Raw genomic sequence first — 20,206 nt, forward strand, 5'->3', positions numbered from 1 at the left:
CTCCCCAGCTATGGCAGAGGTTCTCCTTCCTGAAGACCCCTCACAGGCCCGGCTCGGGGCTGGCACTGGGACGTGGGGAGGGGACGAGGAAGGGTGGCCGTGCCTCAGTTTCTCCAGCTGGAAGAGGTGCCACGGGGTTGAGGAGAAGCTGTAACCCACAGCCAGGCAACACCACCCCGAGGGAAAACACAAATACTCACCAGAGAGGCTTCACCCCAAAAAGGCCTTTGAGCAGGAATGCCAGCCTGTAGGGAGCGTTCCCATGCGGCAGCGTCCCCAGCTCCATCACGTTGAGCTGGTCAAAACTCGCGGGACACGGAGGTGGTGACTGCTGGGCTGGGTTTGGCACGAGCATCCTGTGGAAGACGGGCGATCCCAGCTGGGCCGTGGTTAATCCCCAACCTCTGCGGGGACTGAAGAGGCCGGGCGCAGGCGAGGCAGCGCAGTGCAGGAGGCAACGGAGGGAATGATACTGGGGGGGTTGGGGGCATCGCACCTTGCAGGGCACAGCCAGGCTCTGGGCAGCCTCGGGGTTTTCTTACCCCTCAAAATCTTCTAAAGTCACTGGGAAAGGGAGAAACCCGCAGGAGCAGCTCTGCATGAGCCATCCCCCTGGCCCAGGAGCCTGTCACCCCTCCAGGGAGACCCGGAACCCAAAACCAGAAGCGGGGGGGGGGGGGGGGGGCACAACACCATGCCTCAGCTTCCCCAACCCTGAAGGCGCAAAGGGGGATAAACAGCGGGCAGAGGCAACAGCTCCGGGGATGGGAAAGGAGTCCCTTGGCCCCTCTGCAGGGGTGCCCCACACCACCGTCCTGGGTATGCAGCAACCTCCGTGATCTGCTTGGGGTGGGGGTCAGCGACGTGCTTGCCTTGCAGCTCTGCCGTGGCAATGCTCCCAGTGCAGCTAAAGCACCGCGGAGCAGCAGCAAATACCCCGCTGCGTTTCAGCCAAGGCCTGGCAGGTGCCGTGCCTCCCCTTGGGCTTCGCCGCGTCGCCAGCAGCTGCTCCCAGAGAGGGGCCAAAGCGTTTTGGAGCCTGGCATCACACCCTGCAGCGCCTCCCCTCTGTGGAGCTGCTGCTTGGGGAGGCAGCGGTGGCCAGGAATGTTTCCCTGTCCTCATCCAGCGGGGACACGGCCTCCAGCACCCACCTGGGGTTTGCCCAGACCCTGTGGGTGTCCCCTGACCAGATGCATTTGAGAGATCCCCAGACCCTGCTCCCCAGGAACTGGTTTCTGAGGGCTCGTGCAATCCCTGCCTCTTGTCCCCAGCTTTGGAAACCAGGGTCCGATTTGGTTAAAACTGGAGAGGAGCTGGAAAGGGGGCCCTACTGCACTGCTAAGCTGCTGTGGGGACCGGAGGAGTTCTGGCCCAGGAGGGAGAGGGCGCAGCAGGGGCACAGGCTCCCAGGACGTGCCATGATCATTTCTTCCAGACCAGCGGGCGATCCCATGCCGAGCCAGGGATGTGAACTATTTCCCTTCGAACATACGGCTACCACAGACCCCTCTGCACTGCGGCCGGGCTGTGCTTGGCAGAGCAGCCCAGGGCCAGGCAGCCGTGCCTGCTCCAGCTCAGGGGTTGCTGCCGCCGTCCGTGTTTATGGGAAGGGTCAGCCCCACTCAACCCACGAAGCCCAGCCCCGCCACGGGGGAGAGCTGCGAATCTGCTCTTCTCTGGGCTCTCAAAGCATTCCCAACTCCTCTGCCTGCACCCCACCAGCACCAGGGAGACAAGTGATAAAATTACTGAGCCACCAAGGTCAAATTACTGAGCTCAGCCCTGGGCACCCGCAGCCCCCGCGCCTGCAGGCCCAACCCGTTTGCACTGGGGCAGCTCCCGCGCACGAAGGGGTAAACACGAGGCCCCCGCAAGGCGAGATGAAAGCAGGGGAAAAGGCGGAGGCAGCAGCTGAGAAAGGGCTGCGCAGGCTGCGGCGGCTCTGCTGACTTGTCTGGGCAACATCCTGCGCCGCTGCACGCCGACGAGGACGGGCTCGGCTGCAGCGGCATCGATGGCCCCAGCCACCAGCGCCGGGGGCTCCCGGTGGGTTTGTGCCACTTGGCTGCGGGACGGGGCCTCGCTTGGGTGCGGGCACCGGGGGGGCTCAGCCCCACGCTGGGTCCGGCCACGGCCCCGCTGCCCCCTCTAGCGGCACCCAGCCCGGAGGGGACGAGCACAGCGCCCACACCGCTGGAAGCGAGAGCCCCCAGCCTGAACAGACTGCCCCGGCGTACGGTGACACTGCACAGACACAGCAGGACCCCGCAGCCTCCTGGGGCAGCTGTGGCACCCACACACTGGGCCCCGCAAACGAGCAGGGCTCGGAGCAGCCGGGATGCAGCAGGAGGAATCAAACCTTGCAGCAGAACCAGGAACTGGCACCTGGCATCTTTTAGCAGCTCTCCACCGCACTTCCCGTGGAGTCCCAACACCCCGTGTTTGTTTTGCTGATAGAAAGCCTCTGACGAACATGCAATCATGAGACATTTAGCAATCGGAGCGTGCTATGTAAATACAGCATAATTTATTGGTTCCATGTCAGAGAACTATAGTGGTATTTGTACGCGTGTCCTAACGATAGCACAAGAAACAAGAGTCATGTATATACAGAGATTCCAGGACACAAAAAAAACTTTCTAATGAAGAAGTGGTTAGTGGTAGTTTGGTCACTGTTCACAAAAACCTTTTCTCTCCCTGTAAACCCTGCTCCCCGCTCTCCCCCCGCTCCTAGGTAGCCTGACCTACCTACCTGGGGGGACTGCCAGGCTCTGGCCAGGCAGCAGAGCTCTTGTGCAAGCAGGAGGTAAGGCCCCTGGCTCTGGCTGCCCACCAGACACTTTGGTTAAGAGGCGACGCGTGTGGCAGAGCAGGGAAGCGCTGCTAAGGAAGAGAAAAGGTTTAGTACCCTAACGGGAAGCAGAAAGTGGTCCACACAGAGCCTGTAAGCAAGGCTGGAGAGCAAGCAGCCCGGTTCCTCAGTAGGGTCTGCGTACCACGAAGAGAAAGGGAAGCGCAGGTGTTTGAAAAGCCAACCTCCCCATGCTGGTCCCAGCACCTTCCCTCTACTCATTCCCACCAGGTGCGGGTCCGCTTGTCCCAGTGCTGCCAGCGCCGAGCCTGTCCCCGTGGGGGCGGTGCAGCGGGAGCAGCTCAGCTCAGCGCTGGTGCAAGAGGCAAGAGCAGATTCACAACAGGAGCGCTCCAGCGCAGCACAGCTGCAGGATAGATCATCAGCAGCAGCAGCTCTGGTCTGGCCATGAAAGAAACCCAAGTCTGACTTCTTTCACAGAGAAAGAAAGGAAGGGCAGGCCTTGGGGACAGGATGCCAAGTGCAGGGTGAGCACAAAAGCAGCTCTGTCCAAAAACTGACCGCACAGCCAGCGGAAGAGGTGCTGGAACCAGACAGCTCCTTGCGGTGCCCCAGTGAATCCGTGTGCACCAGCACTTCTTCCCCAATGCCCACACGTAACCTCCCTTCACATTTAGGGGGTGGGGGTCCGGAGGGACGTACCGCTTCCATCATAGCGCCAGCTCCACGGCATGGCTCTACCTGGCGCACCTGGCTCGGCTCCTGGTGCCACCGCAGTGAGGGGGCAGAGGAGAGGCAGCACAGGCTGGCTCCTCCCTCCTCAGGGGACGAGCGTTCCCACCAAGTGGCCAAAAATACTTTTTTTTTTTTTATAGAAATTACTATAAAAAAAACTAGTTTATCTAGAGCATCTTTAAAAAAATATTCCTGCAATATCACAGTTTTACATTGAAACTCATTAAAAATATATAGATTTCTTTAAGAAAACGTCTCTGTTCTCCCCTTGATTCATGTCTCCAATGCAGGAGTGGGACTCTGTGTCCTCGGAAGAGATGCCGAGGTGAGAGCAGGACGGTCTGATCTCAGTGGCACATCCGGGAGGTCATTTCCTTCTGTCAAAGGGACACGACAAGGAACCATGAACTAAGATCCAAACTGCCAGGTGAGGGTGTGGATGAAAAAATCTCACCTTTGTTCAGCTGGAAATACCCTTCTCAGGCACGCGGTGACACCACCACCAAGCGCTCCAGGTGGGGCAGGTCTGTGCTCCCCCACCACTCCCAATCCCGGGGCAGGCAGGACACCTTCCTCTGCCCCACAGCTCTTCAAATTCTGCAGCCGTAAGCAGCTGAGCCAAACGTCACTGCTACCTCTTAGGTCTACCCTGTCACACCCTCCATCCTGCAGGCTCCTTGTGGTGGTGGTGCCCTTGCTCTTCAGGATGGGAGGGGACTTTTGCTCTTCCCTCCCCATCCTGGATGGTGAACGGGGCTGAGCTCAAACAGCGCGCGCAGACAAGGCAAGCTGGCTGCCCGAAACGCGAGGAGGTTGCTGGAGAACAAGTCATCCTTCCCCAGCTGACGCCCAAACAACCCTGCTCAGCTGCACCTGTACATCCCAGCTCCCATCTTCCTGACTGCCAAACTGCGAGGCCAACCCACGGCCTCAATTCCAGCAATGGGATTTGAGAGGGCAACTGTGACACCTCCACCCCCAGCCCACCCCTTCTGCCCTCGCTCCGAGACTCACCAGCGGTTCCAGCTCCTTGGTGTCTATTAGGTTGAACTCTTTCACAAAGTAGTAAAAGTGCTTGTAGCAGGTGTTCACGTGGGCTTCTGACCCCATCTGGGTGATCCTGTCGAAGTGGTGGATGTAGACATGGACAAAGACTCGGAAGAGCCTGGAGAGAATCTTCTTCACCACCGGGAGGAAGTTCTTGGGGAAGGGAGTACCTGGGAGGGGAGACACGGCCATGAGAAGCTTCACAGAAGTGGGAATGGGTTCCTCAAGAATAAAATAAGTTGTTCTTGATAGAACAGGTACATTTTGAGACAAAAGGGAGAGAGTTCTGTCCAACGTAATTTCCAGTTCCCCTCTCCTTTTTCCTTTCCATTTCGGGTCAGATTTTTCAAAGCATCCGTTTCTGATGTGACAGTCCTGCACACCATCAATCGCTGCGAGCAGCTGAGAGCTGAAAGCAGGAGATCACCATCAGATTCCCACCAGCTGCTTCACTCCGAGAGTTTTCTTCTACTCCTACTTGGCATGTTTATATAAACAGTGCAAAATATTACAAACTACTGAGCTCTGCTCCAGAAGCAATTTCCCCAAAGAAAGAGTCAGAGATATCCCCCTGCAGTTATCTCACAATTTGATAAGTCTTTAGCTCTTTGGTTAAAAATTAAAGACATTTGGGCCCCCTGTAAAGGCACCAGAGGATAAGCCTGGTCTGGGTTCACTGGGATTTGTTTAGCCAGGGCCTGCAGCAAAGCAGCCTGGCCAAGTGGCCAGCTCACAGTATTAAAGTTCACACAGGTCCTTTCTGGAGGAACAAGGATTAGTGAAACCCTTTCAACACCCTGCAAGAACTGGTATCAGGTAAAAGCAAAGCTGAGAACAACAACTCCACAACCCTCCTGCTGCTGGAAACTTGCCTTGCCGCCCTGAACAAAAACACCCTATTTATAGCCCCCAGAGAGTTTTACAGAACAGTCCTAAATAAAGGCAATGCACCCTCCTGGGTGCCAGGAGGAACGGATGGGGAGGATTTCAGTGCTTCAGCTGCCTGAAGGACCAGCTCTTCACGGCCCTGCTTGCACACGGTTTAAGCAGTGCTTTGGCAGGGGTAGAAGAGCCCCGTGGATGCAGACGCATCCCAAACAGAGGCCAATTGCATCCCGCCAGAGCCCCGATGGCATAAACGTGGTGGCAGGAAGGAGGGAGCTGAGAAATGCCCCCTCCAGCCCTGCCTCTGCGGACGCTGCACCTGCCCCACGGGGGGAACAAGGCTGCGCTGCGACAGGGGACGCGTGCAGGGGCAGGAAGGGAAGGCAGCCCCTGGAACCCCACTTGCACCAGGGCTCCAGCGTCACCCCAGCTCCCCAAGGACCGTGCCGAGGAGCCCGGCAATCGCCCAGGGCTGCTCCGGGAAGGCGAGGAGCTGACCCTGCTGTGAAACACCCCAGGGCTAGCGCTGGAGCAGTGTCGTCCCCCTGCCACTGTACACGCCTCTGCTGCATCTGGTCTTCGGCCTTCCAGAAGGTGGGAGCTCTGAATGTCATCACTCGTATTTACCGAATGCTCTGGATACTGAACTCTCACATCTTATTCACCACAAAAAACAAACAAACAAACAAAAAAAAAAAAACAGCTTTTTTGTCCCAAAGCGAGTACATGAAGCTGTGCATTTGGGATTGCAGATTTAGTTGTCTTTGGTCAAATTCTCCTTTCCATCACCCTGGCAATAGATAAAAACACTGTCCCTCCCTCCGTGCACGTGTCAGCATCCCACCCAGCTGCAACAAACAACCGACTGCATGCCAGTAAGCACCGAGCTAGAAAGGGCAGACTCAGCTAATGCCAGCCTGCAACAACAAAGAGGCTAATTAGGGAAACATGGCCACCATCACCAGGCCAACACAGAGCACGTGCACTGAACCCACACCGGCAATCAGCTCGAAAAGAGCTGTCCTTCAGGAGACCACGTCCAGCAGGAACTGCTGACGGTCATGCCAGAGACTGACTTTTTAAGAGCAGCCTCTTATTTTTGTTCCCTACGCTTGGCTTGGCTTTGCTTTCCTCGAGGTATCCACGACTCCAAATGAGATCTGCTACAGCTCTGGGTATTTTAGTGCTCAAGAAAAGGCCTGAAGTTTCTCAGGTGCTTGGAAGAGCTTATACACCGCCGGCCTCCAAGCAGCCCAAAAGGCAATAGCTCTACCACAATGGTGACCTGAGCAGCAGTGACCACGAACAGCATCTCCTGGACCAGGACCTGAGGGCTCAAAGGAGAAGGCTCTGCACTGGCCTCCCTCCCCATAGCTGCAAACAGAACCCAACTCACCAACGTTAGTGGGAAAGATGTCCTCGTTGTTGATCTGTACCTCGATCCAGTCCATCAGCAGGTTCATGTACTGGGGAGCGGACAGGGCCGTGGGCTTGCGGTACTTGTGCTCGTCCTGCCATCTGTACTCGTACTTGGGCCCCCCGGACATGACAGGGCAGGACTGCTCCGTGCAATAGTCACTGATGGTGCCGTAGATCAGGTTGATGCGGTTGAAGAAGTCCACCACGTGCACTGCCACCCAGTCGTTCTGCTCCTCTCCCGGCGGCAGCTGGACGGCCACCTTCAAGTCCAGGCCAGCGTTGAGCGAGGCTTGGGCTTTCTTGTGCAGCTCGAACCGCTGAGTCCCCGGCTCAAACTTGCGCTTGGGCCGGAAGGTTTTGTCTTTATTGAACACTTGCTTTAAAGCATGGGACATCTTTCTTCTCTTCTTCTTTTTTTTCCAGGCCCGTAGCGACGACAGCTGCAGACACAGAGCTGCTGGGCCACTTCCTGGGGCAGGGCAGCGAGGACTCTGATCTTCACAGAAACCTCCTTCTGCTCATCTGGTCCTGATCTGCAACGCAGCACAGAAGGGCAGCGATTAGGAGCAGCTCTCTCAACAGGAAACCTGGTCTAAATCCCATAGGAAGAGATCTGGGATACCATTTGGGCCCTCGCCCCCGATCTGAGCAGAGCAGGGGCAGCCGGCGCCAGCTTTTCTTTTCTTTTCTCTCCTCCCAGGAGAGCCCGGAGCAGAGGAACAGTCCGGCCATTGGGGGCGAGCTGGGCTGGGCCAGGAGCCCCCGCGAGCCCCCCTGTGTGCTCAGCACAGCGACAGGGGAGCCAGAAAGGCCCCCAGGAAAAGGGTGCGATGAGAACGAGACAGCAGGGAGGGACGGGGCCAGCGCAGGAGATCACGACACCAGCACAGCGAGACCCAAATCCCTCCGAAAGGAGGAGAAACTCCAGCGCCAGCTATTCAGGTGGAAAGTAGCAAAGGTTTAAGAAGGGTCAAACGTTGAGTTAGGCTTCACTTGAATCAGATCCTTCACCTATGCTTTTCTCCCCCCTCTTTGCACACAAACCTACTCCAAAGGTAACTTTATGACATCCTACAGTAGAGCCCAGCTCTGCTGCCGGACATATTCTAACAAAATACCAGTCTGACCAGGAGCTGCGTGTGCTGTCGTAGCACTAAGGACAGGATGAGAACGGGCTGAGGGGAATGAGAAGTCGACGCAGCTCAGGCACCCATAAACTCAGTATCCCGAAACAGCACCAGCTTCAAAAACAGCCACAGCCTCTTCTGCAGGTGCAGAGAGCACAACTGCGTTCCTCCTTTCAGCTGAGCTCACTCCATGGTGAAGCCCGGTTGAAAGCTCCAGGACCAGGAAAGCTTGTCTTCCTCTTCCAGTCTATGAAAACGAATTGGCTCTGAGAGGCTGAGACACGAGTTAAGATCTTGAAAGGATGCTGACAAGAAACACAGCTCTGTTTATCTGTAGCTAATTATACCTCCTTTGTTCCCACATCCATCCCTTCATATAATTTGTGTCAAGCGGCTCTTTGATGGAAGCTCAAGGCAGAAAATTGTACCAAAAATATTGTTTTACATGTGTTGGACAGAGAAACAAATAAAGCAACAGAAACTCAAGCTGATGCACTACAGAATGCAGCAAGTAACAGTTTCCATAATTTTCTAAGAAAACAAGCAAACAAGCCCCTTCCACCAAGCAGAAAATCTCCTTAGCTGTAGTGTTGTTTAAATAGGTAAATAACACCCCCAAACTCTGGCAAGAAAAATTTCAAATTCGAGTCAAGACGACCTTTCTGCAATTCAGCCCATCTTTAACAGATGCTGCATCGTGCTTATCAGCATTTCTTCTTTGGAGAGAGATTAAAGGACTTAAACCAAGGCCTCTTGTTCTCTTATTTAATGACAGTAAGGAAGAAAACCCAAACCACCCCAGCTTGCCCCGTAAGAACACACTTGCCTTTCCCTAGCCCTTCTTCTCCTGCAGGAAGGGGCTGAGCCAACTTTTCTGCACAGAGATCCAAGCTCTGGCTGCGACGCAGGCCGTGACCACAGCCACGACACGCACTGAGACAAACGGAAAATATTTTCTTGCGGTTCAGCGAGATTCACCCTGCGTCGAGTGAGCGTGACGGCGCCCACGCTGACGCCACGGGCTCTCTGCAAAAAGTGCTGCCGGAACGGCTGCTGCTGTGACCCTACCAGCTACCGCACCGGAGTCAAAAAAAAAAAAAGAAGAAAAAGAAGAAAACCTCCAGAAAATGCGACCTTGAGAAGCCTCTGATCGCACCGCAGACTCGGTGAGAGGAAGTAGCAAGGGGGATGAGGAGGGATGTCTGAGCAAGGAACTCTGGTTACCCAGAGCTGTGTCACAGCCTGGCCACATCCTGCAGCTCGGTGCGGAAGCGCCGGGGCAGCGCCCACCCCACCGTGCCCCAAAGGCGCCGATCGCCCCGCGCCAGCAATGTGGACAGCAGGTGCTGAGTCTGCAGCTACTTCCAGCAGGAAATCGGTCCCAGAGAAGCACTTGCACGCGATGATACCCTTACACTGGAGGTGGAGAAAGAAATATCCTTTAAACAAGCAGGCAGTAAAGATGGAGGAGCACTGCCCTTCATACAGCTCTCTGGAGGACTGGCAGCATCCTCGGTGTGGTACAACAACTCTGTTCCTACTTGTTTAGGAACTGTCTTAAGAATTCCAGTGGTTCCCCTGGCATCTGTGCTGGGACCTGCAGCCAAGCCTGACCCGGGCTTGGAAAACCCGTCCCCGTCCGGTGAAAGGGAGGGTGGGTTGAAACCGAATAGCAAAGCTGCAGAGTTTAAAACAAACAGACAAACAAAAAAAAAACCCTGCACATGTCAAGAAGCAAACATAGACCATTTTAGACCATTTTAGACCATTTTCCAGAAGAAATGATCATTTGCACAGGGTGAAGAGAATTTTAATATGGCTTATTTGGTATCAAGGCAGTGTCTGCCCTACAAACAACTTCCTTGTCCTAAGAGACATCATTCTTGAGAGCTGCGGAGCTCGACACAGCAGCAATCATCTTGCAGACGATTCAGCATCTGTCTGAAGGCATTAGCAAAACTAGTAGCTAAGACTTCAGGCAGATTCAGCATATTTAATTACGGTTTTTGAGTGCAACTGAACTAAATGAAGCATTTGGCACTAGAAAAAAAGAAAGAAAGAAAAGACAGACCAAAAGCATCACTGACATTGCTTGAAGATGATATCACATGTACAACACCTTCTTCCACAGGCAGGAGTCATTGCTCTGGCAGCGCTAGAACACTGTCTTTATGAAGAGGAGAAAGGAAACATTACAAACAATTAGGACGTGGGACATGCAAAGCACCTGAGTGGGATTTGCGAGCTTCAAAGACGAGGAAAAAAAATCCCAACACACGAACAAACCTGCAGTACATTTTGTTTCCTCCTCTCTTCCAGCCAGCCAAGATTACGGCGGACGTCACCGGTGCAAGCGGACCTTGGCCATCCCTCCCACGAGATCACAGAGCCGCCGCCAAGCCCTGCACTGTGGCAGGCTGGCGGGAGCAAAACCACCCCGGCCTCCCCGGAGGAGCGGCGCTGCCACTGCTTGCAGGGACTGCAGGGATGGGGCTGGGCGCTGCGCGTGGCTCCCCTGGCTGCCGCGGCCGCACAGCACGGGGCCGGAGGCCTGGCCCCCATCTCCCTTCCCAACCGGCTTTTATCCCCTTACCCTGCTCCTACAGCTCCAGCCCTAACGCCCATTTCTGCCGATGGCGACCCAGGGCAGTGCCCTTCGTTCCCTCTGCCATCCCTCCTCCCCTGCCGCTAGCAGCGGATCACGCAGTGCTGCCTCATTTTAAAGGCTCGGGGCAGAGGGAGCTCAGGCGTTACTTACCCGGCTCTCCTTGCTTTCACACGCAGCTCAGAGCGGGCACAAAAAAAGGAAAGAGCAGCCTCCGCCGCAGCCCCTGGAGGCGGCCTCCCTCGCACGCTGGCCTCCCAGCCGTGCCGCTGCCCCTGCTGCAGCCCCGCGGGACGCTCCGCACGCGGCCCCCCACCCGCGAGCAGGGTCCCACGGCGGCTCCATTGCCTCTGAGCGCGCCTCGCGCTCCCCTCCGCCGCTAACAGCCTGCAGAGGCGCGTCGGGAAGCTCCTACCTTCGTTCTTAGCCTCCTGCAATCGCTCTGCTCGTCTCTGCAACTCCTGCGAGCGCTTGCAGGCTCCGAGGCAGAGCTTCCTCCTTTTTGAAAGAGAGAAAAGTTGGGTTTCACGCTGCCGGCGGGGAGGGGCGAGGCTCACGGCCACTTCCCTCCCAGTGACCCCAGCTCCAGGCAGCTCACATCCTGCTGCGCGCTCACAAGAGAGCCCTCGAGTAAATCCCAGCGAGCAACGCATTTCTCAAAAATAATCCATTCCTCGAATTTCCTTTTACGGAAGCCACGCTGCTGTCCCGCAAGATGACACCAAGTGGTATCGATGCTAAACATTTACACAAAATCCTGCCAAAAGTCCCTTCGGGGGCAGCTTATAACTGCAGCCCTTCGGTGGCGAGCCCGTGCCCATCACCCCCCTCTCTGCAGCCCCCCCAAAAGCGCGAGGTAAGCAGGGAGCAGGGCCCCCCACCCTCGCAGCTCACGCAGAGCTTCCAACGCAGCACACCAACTCGCGTGCCAGTTCAACAAAACAGCCACGGCACACGAGACATATCGAACACTTCGAGGCAAGACTGAATTTACGGGGCGTGCCAGAGCAGCGAAGCTAGCAAGGCGGCCTCAGGGACCTTAAACAAAAAAGCAAAGACACACACGCACATGGTTTTCATAACTTCCCCCCCCACGCTTTCACAAATACCTTCCCACAGCCATTCTGCTCAGTTTCTCGGTAAAAGATGATCCTGGGTTTCTATGATCAAAGGAGAGATTTTAATACGGAGAGCGAGGATCGGGCCAATTACGGCCAGCGGGGCTGGACGGGCACCAATGACGGCAAGTTTCTGTGCCTCTAAAGCGAGTCTGGCAACAAGCACGACAGCTTACCCTCACCGGACGAGGCTTGCAGCTGCTCTTTTGAACAATTTTACACCACAAGGACCAAAAAGTATGCCCCTGTGCTTACCTTGGTTGCGGGCAGGAGGGCGAAGCACGACGAGGACTATTTGGGGCAGAACACGAGGGTTTAGGCTCACGGCAGGCACGTCCGACCATTCATAACTCCTGCGAGACGGCGCTTCCACGTAGGCCGGCTTCCTGTCTGGCACGGCGGCCTTGTGGCTGGCCGAGGCAGCTGCCAATGTTTTTCCCAACGCTAATCACCCCCCTCCATACGCTCCGTAACGCTGCCCCTGACGGCGTGGAGCTGCGCACTCCCCAGCCGAGGAGACTCGTGTTGTTATTTGGAAAAGCCAAAATGGAAACCGCGCTCCGGAGAGCTGAGCGGAGCCAGGCCAGAGCAGCGCTTCTCCTCTGCGAGGAAACTAAAGGCTGCTGCACGAGGAGAGCCGAGAAGCTGCCCTGCACGTTTCCTTTTTCTTCCCATTTTCTCTCTGCTCGCTGCTGCCAACAGGGGCCAGGAGCTGCTCAGAAGGAGAGGGAGCACAGGGCAGCGCTGGCGCAGTCGCATCGATAACCCCAGACTGGGTCGTGCACAAGCAACAAGTTCCCTCTGCTGCTCAGCAGGAAAATATCCAAATTTTCCTTCTGGAAACTGGTTTCATAGCGGCCTTAACAACAAATGGAACGGGGCCACTTAGAAACGCACATTTCAGATGTTAGATTCCCAAGGCTTAGACAAACAAAGAGCCCTTTATGCCCCACAACAAAGTCAGTTTTAAGAAAGTCCTGCTGGTCGCCAGCCACCCCCATGCCCCGCAACTTAAAGCTGCTGCACAATTTGGGAACTCCGAGTAAAAACCACACAAAGACCCCATCTCCCAGGTACTTCCCAGAGCCAGGCTTGCTCAGGGGCAGGACGGTCTCTTTGCACAACTTTAAGCCATGCAAATGTGGAGCCGAGCAGCATTTGCAAGTAGGTAAGAAAAGGAAACGGTATAAAAAGCACGAGAAACGTTATGGTTGGCTTTCACTGGTATCTTCCTTTTCTCCTTACAGGCTATGCATTTGGCCTATTTTACCCTCCAGTTAGTTGATAAAATAAAGGGGAAATCCCTGCTCGCGGGGCTGAGCAGCCAGAGGCGCGTTTTGGCCGCCACGCGCGGGATGCAGGAGCAGGAGGCCAGCATCAGCTGCTCAACTCGGGGCTTGGGATGCTCCAGCCCACGCAGACACAGCGGTGACAACAGGAGGGACGGCGTGGGCTTTGTGTGACGGGCTCGCATCACAGGCAAACGCTCATGGAAGGAGCAGGGCCTGGAGGACGGCTTCTGGCGGGGCAGAGGGAGGGCTGCATCGCCCCGAACTTCGCCTGGGAGAGGTCAGAGGCTCCAGCACCGCCTGTCCCCACCCGGCCAGCAGCCGCAGATGGTTAAAGAGCCACACGAGAAAGTCAGCTTCTAAGGTCACCCCTTCTACTTTCCCTTCCCCAGCAGGGTCAGAGAGCAGATTCTGCACTTTAAAATCTTCACTTAAAAGCCTAGGAATGACCACAGCGCAACAGGAACGTCCGTTAGAGCCTGCATAATTACCGATTTGGGGCCGATTTTCCTGCCTCTTACGTGCCATCTGTATCTATTGCAATGTCAGAGGCACGGCTGTGTTGGAAGGCTTCCACGGGTTGCACTTACACAGCTTCGGCCAGATCACGGCTGCGTGTGGAGGCAGAGCTCATCTGCTGCTGGCTCCGCAGATGCTGCCTTGAGCCGACAAGCTGGGTCACGACTCCAGGAGACAGGTTAACTGCACAGACAAATATTTCTAGGATAAACCATACTCCGTGGGTGGCTGACGGCACGCTCAGAGCAGCTCTTTTCAAGGTCTGCAGGGCTGTATTTTGAAGGCGGCTCGTTCGGGAACACCTTTTGCTGCCCTTCAGCCCAGTTCTGCCCCTCACCAGGGGACTCGTAAGGGGCAGCGTGGTATTTATCGAGTCCAAGCTGTGAACTACACATTTCTTCCTGCTTTCACGGGTTCCACATGATCATCCTCACTGAGCAGGGGCATTTTTGAACCAGCAGCGGTTTCCTCTAACTTCAGGATCTGCCCAGGCGGCAGGGATGGCTGATTTGGAGTGCGAATCCTGCCTTCGGGAGGTGTCCCCCAGGGAAGGGGCCGGGGCACGAGCTGGCCGCACGGCCAGGGCCAGTCCCACGGACAGTGCCGCTTCTCCCCACATTAGCATTATGCTTTTAAAAGAAAGCCGTATTGTTTCCTGCTGAAAGCGGGTGCCCACGAGGCCTGCTCCTCTCCTCCACGAGGAGATGTGGCAGCGGCCCAGAACACTAATGTGTCTCCAGGCAGCAAAGGCAAGGAACAAGCCCCCTGATGTGGAGCTAGAGATCACCTCAAGACAAAACACATCATAAGACCTCCTACATACAGTGAGGAGGAAAAAAGAAAAAAAAGGCCCAGACAGAAACCCCAACGTAAGCCTGCAGTTAAGATCAAGAACAATTACAGTGGCTTTCAGCTTAGTAACGGGTCTTACTCAGCTTCTGCTTCCAACTGGAGCACGTATCGGATGGCTCCAGCTCATTTTCTGTTCCCCAGAAGCCAGAGCAGAGGCACACAGCCAGGGCCATCATTCACCCAAATCCAGCCCCTACCTGGGCTGGGAGCTGGGATCTCCTGCAGCCACTGCATGGGTGCTGGCGGCAGGGAGCAGAGGGCAGGCTCCTGACCAGCCTCACGCTGCCCTGCAAGGAGGTCTGCGCTGCCACGGGGTGGGAGGACAGCCATGCAGTCCCCAAGAGGATGGGGGCAAACACCAAGCACGGTCACCGCAGGACAGTTCAGCCCAGCAGCACTCGAGCCCCAGCTGTGCAGGGCTAGCAGCACAAAGGGAGACCCGTCAGCATCGCCATCTTCACCTCTTCTCGGAGAGACTAAATAACGACAAAGCATCTACTGACTCCATCTAGACTTCTACAAGAAGTCAAAGCCACCACAGTTGGACGGATGTGCATGCTTACAAAGGTTTTCTTATGGCCTTTATTGTCCTCGTTTCCCCCCCAGGGGGGTTGTTGGGCTCCCTCCCCTCTGCTCCCCGTGCACTTGGTGTTCTCGGAGCAGCAATTCACCCAGGAGCCCTCCATCATTTCATCATGAGCTGAGCAGCACTTTCAGCGCAGCATCAGCTCCAGAGGGAGCAAGAAGCAGAGCAAGACAGGAGTCGCAGATAACGCTGCCTCCGAGGGGCATCTGGAGAAGGGCAGACGAACTTGCAGCCTAAGGTGCATTCTTCATTGGAAGCATTAGCTGGATATTACGTATTTCTAAAGATAATCTCCTAAACCTCCAGCAAAGCTGGTTATGGATCCACTTAGAGCAGCATTTATGGCTCAAGTATCACAAAATACCTTCCTGCCTTACAAGAAATTAAAACTCAGAAGTTGAAGGCAATTCTTCTCCCAGATCTGAACTCTTGTGGCCAGGACGGGTTAGGTTTTGCAATCTCCTCTCTGACCCCACATGCTTTCACTGCTGACAAGGGAAACATTTTTCCTTTGTGTACTGCGGCCATAGAGATCTCTGGCCCACGTACAGAGAAGCATTAGTTACAAAACACCATTACGTCAACCTCCAGTCCAACCTCCACAAAGAGCTAATCGTGCCACTTCGGTCTGGGTGGCACTTCACATCCCATCAATGGAAGGGCCACGTTACAGCCAAACGTGGCCACAAAAGCATCTGGCAAGCAGCTCTGTGACAGAGGCCAGCTAAGCCACAAGACAGGACTTTGCTCGAGATGACGAACACGCTTCAAGCTCGCCGAGCCCCAGCTGAAGGGACAGGAGAGCCCAATGTCCGTTCTGACTACGGCACAGTCAACCGTGCAACCTCAACAGGTCCCGAGAGAACACCAGACCCTAAAAGTGAGCCAGGCACAGGGAAACTGCTCCCTGCTCAGCGTCTGGGCCCAGATCTCCTGTGCAAAGCAGGAGCATCAGTTTCTGCTTCCCCGCCACCAACCTGGCGTGAACTCCCAGCACTCCTCTCCTCCCTTTCTGGAATTTAAAGCGGTTCTGAGCCTGCTCGCCCTCCTGACCAAGTCAGCTTTGCAGGGACGTGACTAAGACAGAAACTGAATCTAAGACACGGAATACAGGATCCAAGAAACGACGAGAGATAAATGCAGAGCTGGATGTGAGCCCAAAGCTCTGTAAAAGAAGCAGAGTGCAAGGACAAAGCACTGGGGACTGCGATAAACAGGTGGCTGGGGAAACTTTGCATCTCCTAGCAAAAAAAAACAACTGCCCTGCGACTTAGCAGAGCAATTCCAGACTGGAAAGGGTTTTAAACAAAGGGATAGAAATGAAGGACGTGTGGCCACTCTTCGGGTCAGAAGGGGACCCTGCCTCTTGCTAGCATGGGGAGGCTTTCCCAACCACCTGCGACAGGCGCCGGACAACTTCCCAGCCCTCCCCGCCCCGAGGGCTTCCTGCCCTGTCCTTTTCATCCCTCCTGGCGCGCACACCGGATTTCTTTTAGACTGCGACAGGGGAGATTTAGGTCGGAAATTAGGAGGAAGTTTTTCACTCAGAGGGCGGCGAGGCCCTGGCACAGGTTGCCCAGGGAGGTTGTGGACGCCCCATCCCTGGAGGCGTTCAAGGCCAGGCTGGATGCGGCTCCAGTGGGTGGCCACCCCGCCCAGAGTAGGGGGGTTGCAACTGGGAGATCTTCGAGGTCCTTTCCAACCCGGGCCATTCTACGAGTCTGTGACATGATTCTAGGAAGGAGCTCGGGCTGATGCGCTGCAGGTGAGCCCTGACGGGGCCTGGCTCCTGCGGCCCCCCCGCAGCTGAGGCGCCGGGGCTGGAGGGGGGGAGGACCGGGAGGGAAGGAAGGAAGGGCCGGGGGGAAGGAAAGAAGCAAGGGAGGAAGGAAGGACTGCGGGGAAGGAAGGGCCGGGGGGCGGCAGGGCGGACCGGGGGACCCTCACCAGCAGCCCCCCGAGCCCCAGGGCCGGCCGGGAGGCCACGAGAGATTTATTTTCTCTTCCACGCGAGAAAATAAATAAATAAAACAAACTCAAACCAGCTAAAATCGTTAGCGGAGAGCTGCAGGGGGCTCAGCGCGGCCCCGGGGACCCCCGGGCGGGACCGGGAACCCCCTGGCGGGGCTGGGGACCCCCCTTTCCGCGGTGCTCCCCCCCCCGGCCCTCCCCCAGCCCCCCCCGCACCTGGCCGGCCGCAGTTAGTCCGTGGCGGCGCGGAGGCGGCGGCCGTCGTGTGGCCGCAGCGCAGCTCCTCGCGCTCCTCCTCCGCGCGCCCCGGCCCCGCTCCGCCGGCGGCTGCCGGCACTACTTCCTCTTAAAGGGGCCGCCCCCCCGGCGCGGCGGGGAGGGGCCGGGGAAGAGGCCGGCTCCGTTTCGTTTTCTTTTTGTTTTCGTCTCGTTTTATGGGATGGGAAGCCTGCTGGGGGTGAACCACTGCCGCTGTTAATGACCCTTCCAGCTTTTATTATCCTTTTTTCCTTTTTATCCTATTATCCTTTTTTTAATCTTGCTTTTTTTTTTTAATTTATTTATTTTTTAATCTACCTGTTTAAACTTGTGAGCAGAGGAACCGTTCCCACCTCTGCCACGCCTGGAAGCTGGAAAGCGGCAGCAGCCCAGCTGCAATTCCCAGAGGAAATTCCCAAACCTCCATCGCCCAGAACTTCCCCCCTGAGCACTGCAGCCCCAGCCCAGTCCCGCAGGGGCCGGGGTCTGACTGGGGCCAGCCCTGGCTCCCCAAACCCTTAAATCCCCTCCTGCAGCCCGGGTTTGGCCCTATGAGGTTTTAGGGGCTCAACTCCCTGCCTTTTTCTATCAGGATTGGCAAGCGGCCCCTCAGGGCTGCGAGGCGCTCACCTAACAGAGGGCACCTGCCCCCGAACCGCTCAGCACCAGTGTTCTTTTGGCAACAGAACACGGCTGGAGGGTGCTGGGTGGAAGGGTCGCTCCCTGGTGAGCCTGAGGTGCCCACCCTTTGCCCCACCTGGAGATTAAACGGCACCCGAAGCTGAAGCAAAGCCCTCCAGTACCTGAGATTTGGGACACTAACGCCATTAAAGTTCACAACAAGGGAGCACAGCGTGCCTGGGGCTCGGCCCAGTCCCTCAACACGCTGCAGAATTTATGCAGCACTGTTCAGATCTTTTTATTTATTTACTTTTCCCTCTCCCTGAATTAGGATTAAGCCACAGCAGGTGGGGGGAATTCCTGCTATGGCTGCAAGCACATCCAAGCCAAGCCAATACTTCTTTAATGATGCTTAAACGAGCCTCGCATGCAGCCCCTGCCCTTCCTCCTGCTCCCAGGCCACCACCATTTCCTATCGCATGAAATCTCCTCGCTCCAGGGATTTCCTCTCGCCCCTGCTTGTGCCTTGAAAGTTAATTCAGGGAACTCTCGAGCAGCCTGTGAGGAAAACAGGTTGTTGTGTTTCCCTGCACCGTTCTGAGCCGTTTCGTCCACTCGCCTTCCCTTCGAGGAGGTGTGGCAGGAGCCTGGATTCCCTGGCAGCAGAAGGGGTTCTCTCTTCCCCTTGGCATTCATCCGCCCAGGCCTCGCAGCCCTGCTTGGCCAGCACAGAGCTCAGAGCATCACCTCAGCTGAGCTTTGCCAGTGTTTATCGGGGACAGCTCTGATGTAATTCACACTTCTTTGTAATTAGCAAAAGCCAGTTATTCTTAGAAACCTTAATGGATTAAATTAGAGATGATATTGATGGAATGAGATGTTGACACAGCAAGCTAATGACATCCTGCTGCTAAACCATCTCCGAGGTGAAGCTGAGTCATGTGTAGAAAGCAGGGTGAAGCAAGCAGCACTCACTGGCACCTGGCTCAGCCCCAGCCCCATTTCAGCCCAGGGCCAGATTCAGACCATGAGAAAGCTCCATCGGAGTCCCAGGCAGCCACAGGCATGTGGTGTCACCCTCACAGGATTTCTCATATTTCTTCCAGCCTGCAGTCCCCTCCAGGGGACTGCAGCCCATGCTAAGCATCCTGCTGAGCACCTTGGTGAAATTACTTATTAAATTATTCATTAAAAAACAAGGAGTCTGGCTGCAGAGCGCAGCACATGACAAAAGCTCACCCTGTTTGGTTCTGCACTAGAAATGCTGGTTCCTGGAGTCCAGGGAAGGTTTTCCTCATTTCTTAACACGGTTATCATCTGCGTGGTGTGACAGAAAAGCAGGCTGAGGTGCTCTTTAAACACTGGCAAGGCTCAGAAATCAGAAGCAAAATTTAAAAGTACCAACATTTAAACCAATGTTCACAATTTCTAGAATAAAAGCAGTCTATGACCTACAGCTGTCTGCCCAAACAGGAAAATATCATCCCCAAAATAACATTTACCACCTGATTGACTTGACGAATTGAAAACAGGATTCACTTTTACTTTCTCAGCCATGGATAAACTCCCTGGCAGTGCAGTCAGGGTGTAGGAGTTGGATGGGATGTTGCAAGCAAATCCCTGCCCTGCAGGGAAGAGACAACAGTTCAGTTTCTCAGCCCGGTTCAGTTTGGTTTTCGGTGGCACAGCCTCCTCTGGGACTGGGTTTTCTGTGCCCTTGTCACAGCAAAAGGGGAACAGAGAAGTGCAGAGCTAAGGGTTGAGCTCAGAAAATCCCCAGGTCTGTCTGGTTTTCACAGAGCAGGTGCTGTGGTAAAAGGTCAGGGGAAGGGTTGGGTCTGGCCATGAGCAAAAGGGAGAGAGGAAAGCTTTTTCCCTTGATTTTTGAGGGCAGCAGTGGTGAAAGAGGAGCAAGGACAGGACAAGACTTGAGGCCTCAGCCACAGCAGCAAGATGTTGGCACAGATGACAGCACCTGGACAAGGAGATCTCCAGCCCCTCCACAAGGCTGGTACGGGGTTGTACTGGAATGGAGAATGTGCAGAAGGCACAGTCGCCCTTGCAGGCTTTCATTCTTCCAGAACAGTTCTCATTTTCCATCCCCCCCACCCCCCTTTTTTTAGGGCCAAAAGTGGAAGAGATGTTTCTGCACTCTCATGCTTTGCTCTTAGCCCGGTTCAACTCTTGCTTGGTCAGGGACAGGTTGCTAGCAGTGACGTGGTCACAGGGGCAGCACATAGTTGAAGTTTCAAATAAGAAGAAGAAGTAGCAGAAAACACAGCTGTCAGTTCAAAGGGAAGTTTTTACAAACATTAGAATGAAGGAAGTCAGAGGCAGGCGGTAAGTCCCTGTGAAGCCT

The 20,206-nt window shown here is 55.5% G+C and overlaps 1 protein-coding gene across 9 annotated transcripts; it reads right to left on the reverse strand.

Moving 5' to 3' along the window:
* Positions 1-2,508: 2,508 nt before the first annotated feature.
* Positions 2,509-17,316, reverse strand: MOB3A (MOB kinase activator 3A). Of its 9 annotated transcripts, none has more exons than XM_035569642.1 (5): positions 12,007-12,125; positions 11,049-11,131; positions 6,879-7,434; positions 4,565-4,767; positions 2,509-3,927 (listed from the first exon to the last, which is right to left on the reverse strand). In XM_035569642.1, the coding sequence occupies exons 3-5, from the start codon at positions 7,294-7,296 to the stop codon at positions 3,898-3,900; spliced, it is 651 nt and encodes a 216-aa protein (XP_035425535.1). In that variant the 5' UTR covers positions 7,297-7,434; positions 11,049-11,131; positions 12,007-12,125; the 3' UTR covers positions 2,509-3,897. The 9 variants fall into 9 exon arrangements, with proteins under 9 accessions (XP_035425535.1, XP_035425538.1, XP_035425539.1 ...); XM_035569645.2 differs by lacking the exon at positions 12,007-12,125 and adding an exon at positions 10,116-10,195 and having other exon boundaries at positions 11,049-11,153; XM_035569646.2 differs by lacking the exon at positions 12,007-12,125 and adding an exon at positions 10,100-10,195 and having other exon boundaries at positions 11,049-11,115.
* Positions 17,317-20,206: the final 2,890 nt, after the last annotated feature.

Source organism: Cygnus atratus, chromosome 26 (assembly GCF_013377495.2).
Source record: "Cygnus atratus isolate AKBS03 ecotype Queensland, Australia chromosome 26, CAtr_DNAZoo_HiC_assembly, whole genome shotgun sequence".
In the NCBI taxonomy this organism is placed as follows: Eukaryota; Metazoa; Chordata; class Aves; order Anseriformes; family Anatidae; genus Cygnus; species Cygnus atratus.

Coding starts and splice junctions, on each gene's coding strand:
- MOB3A (XM_035569641.1), bottom strand. CDS start 7,296: ATGTCCCATGCTTTAAAGCAAGTGTTCAATAAAGACAAAACCTTCCGG. Junction 4,768..6,878: donor CATCTTTCCCACTAACGTTG/GTGAGTTGGGTT, acceptor CTCCCCTCCCAG/GTACTCCCTTCCCCAAGAAC. Junction 3,928..4,564: donor CCAAGGAGCTGGAACCGCTG/GTGAGTCTCGGA, acceptor TCCCTTTGACAG/AAGGAAATGACCTCCCGGAT.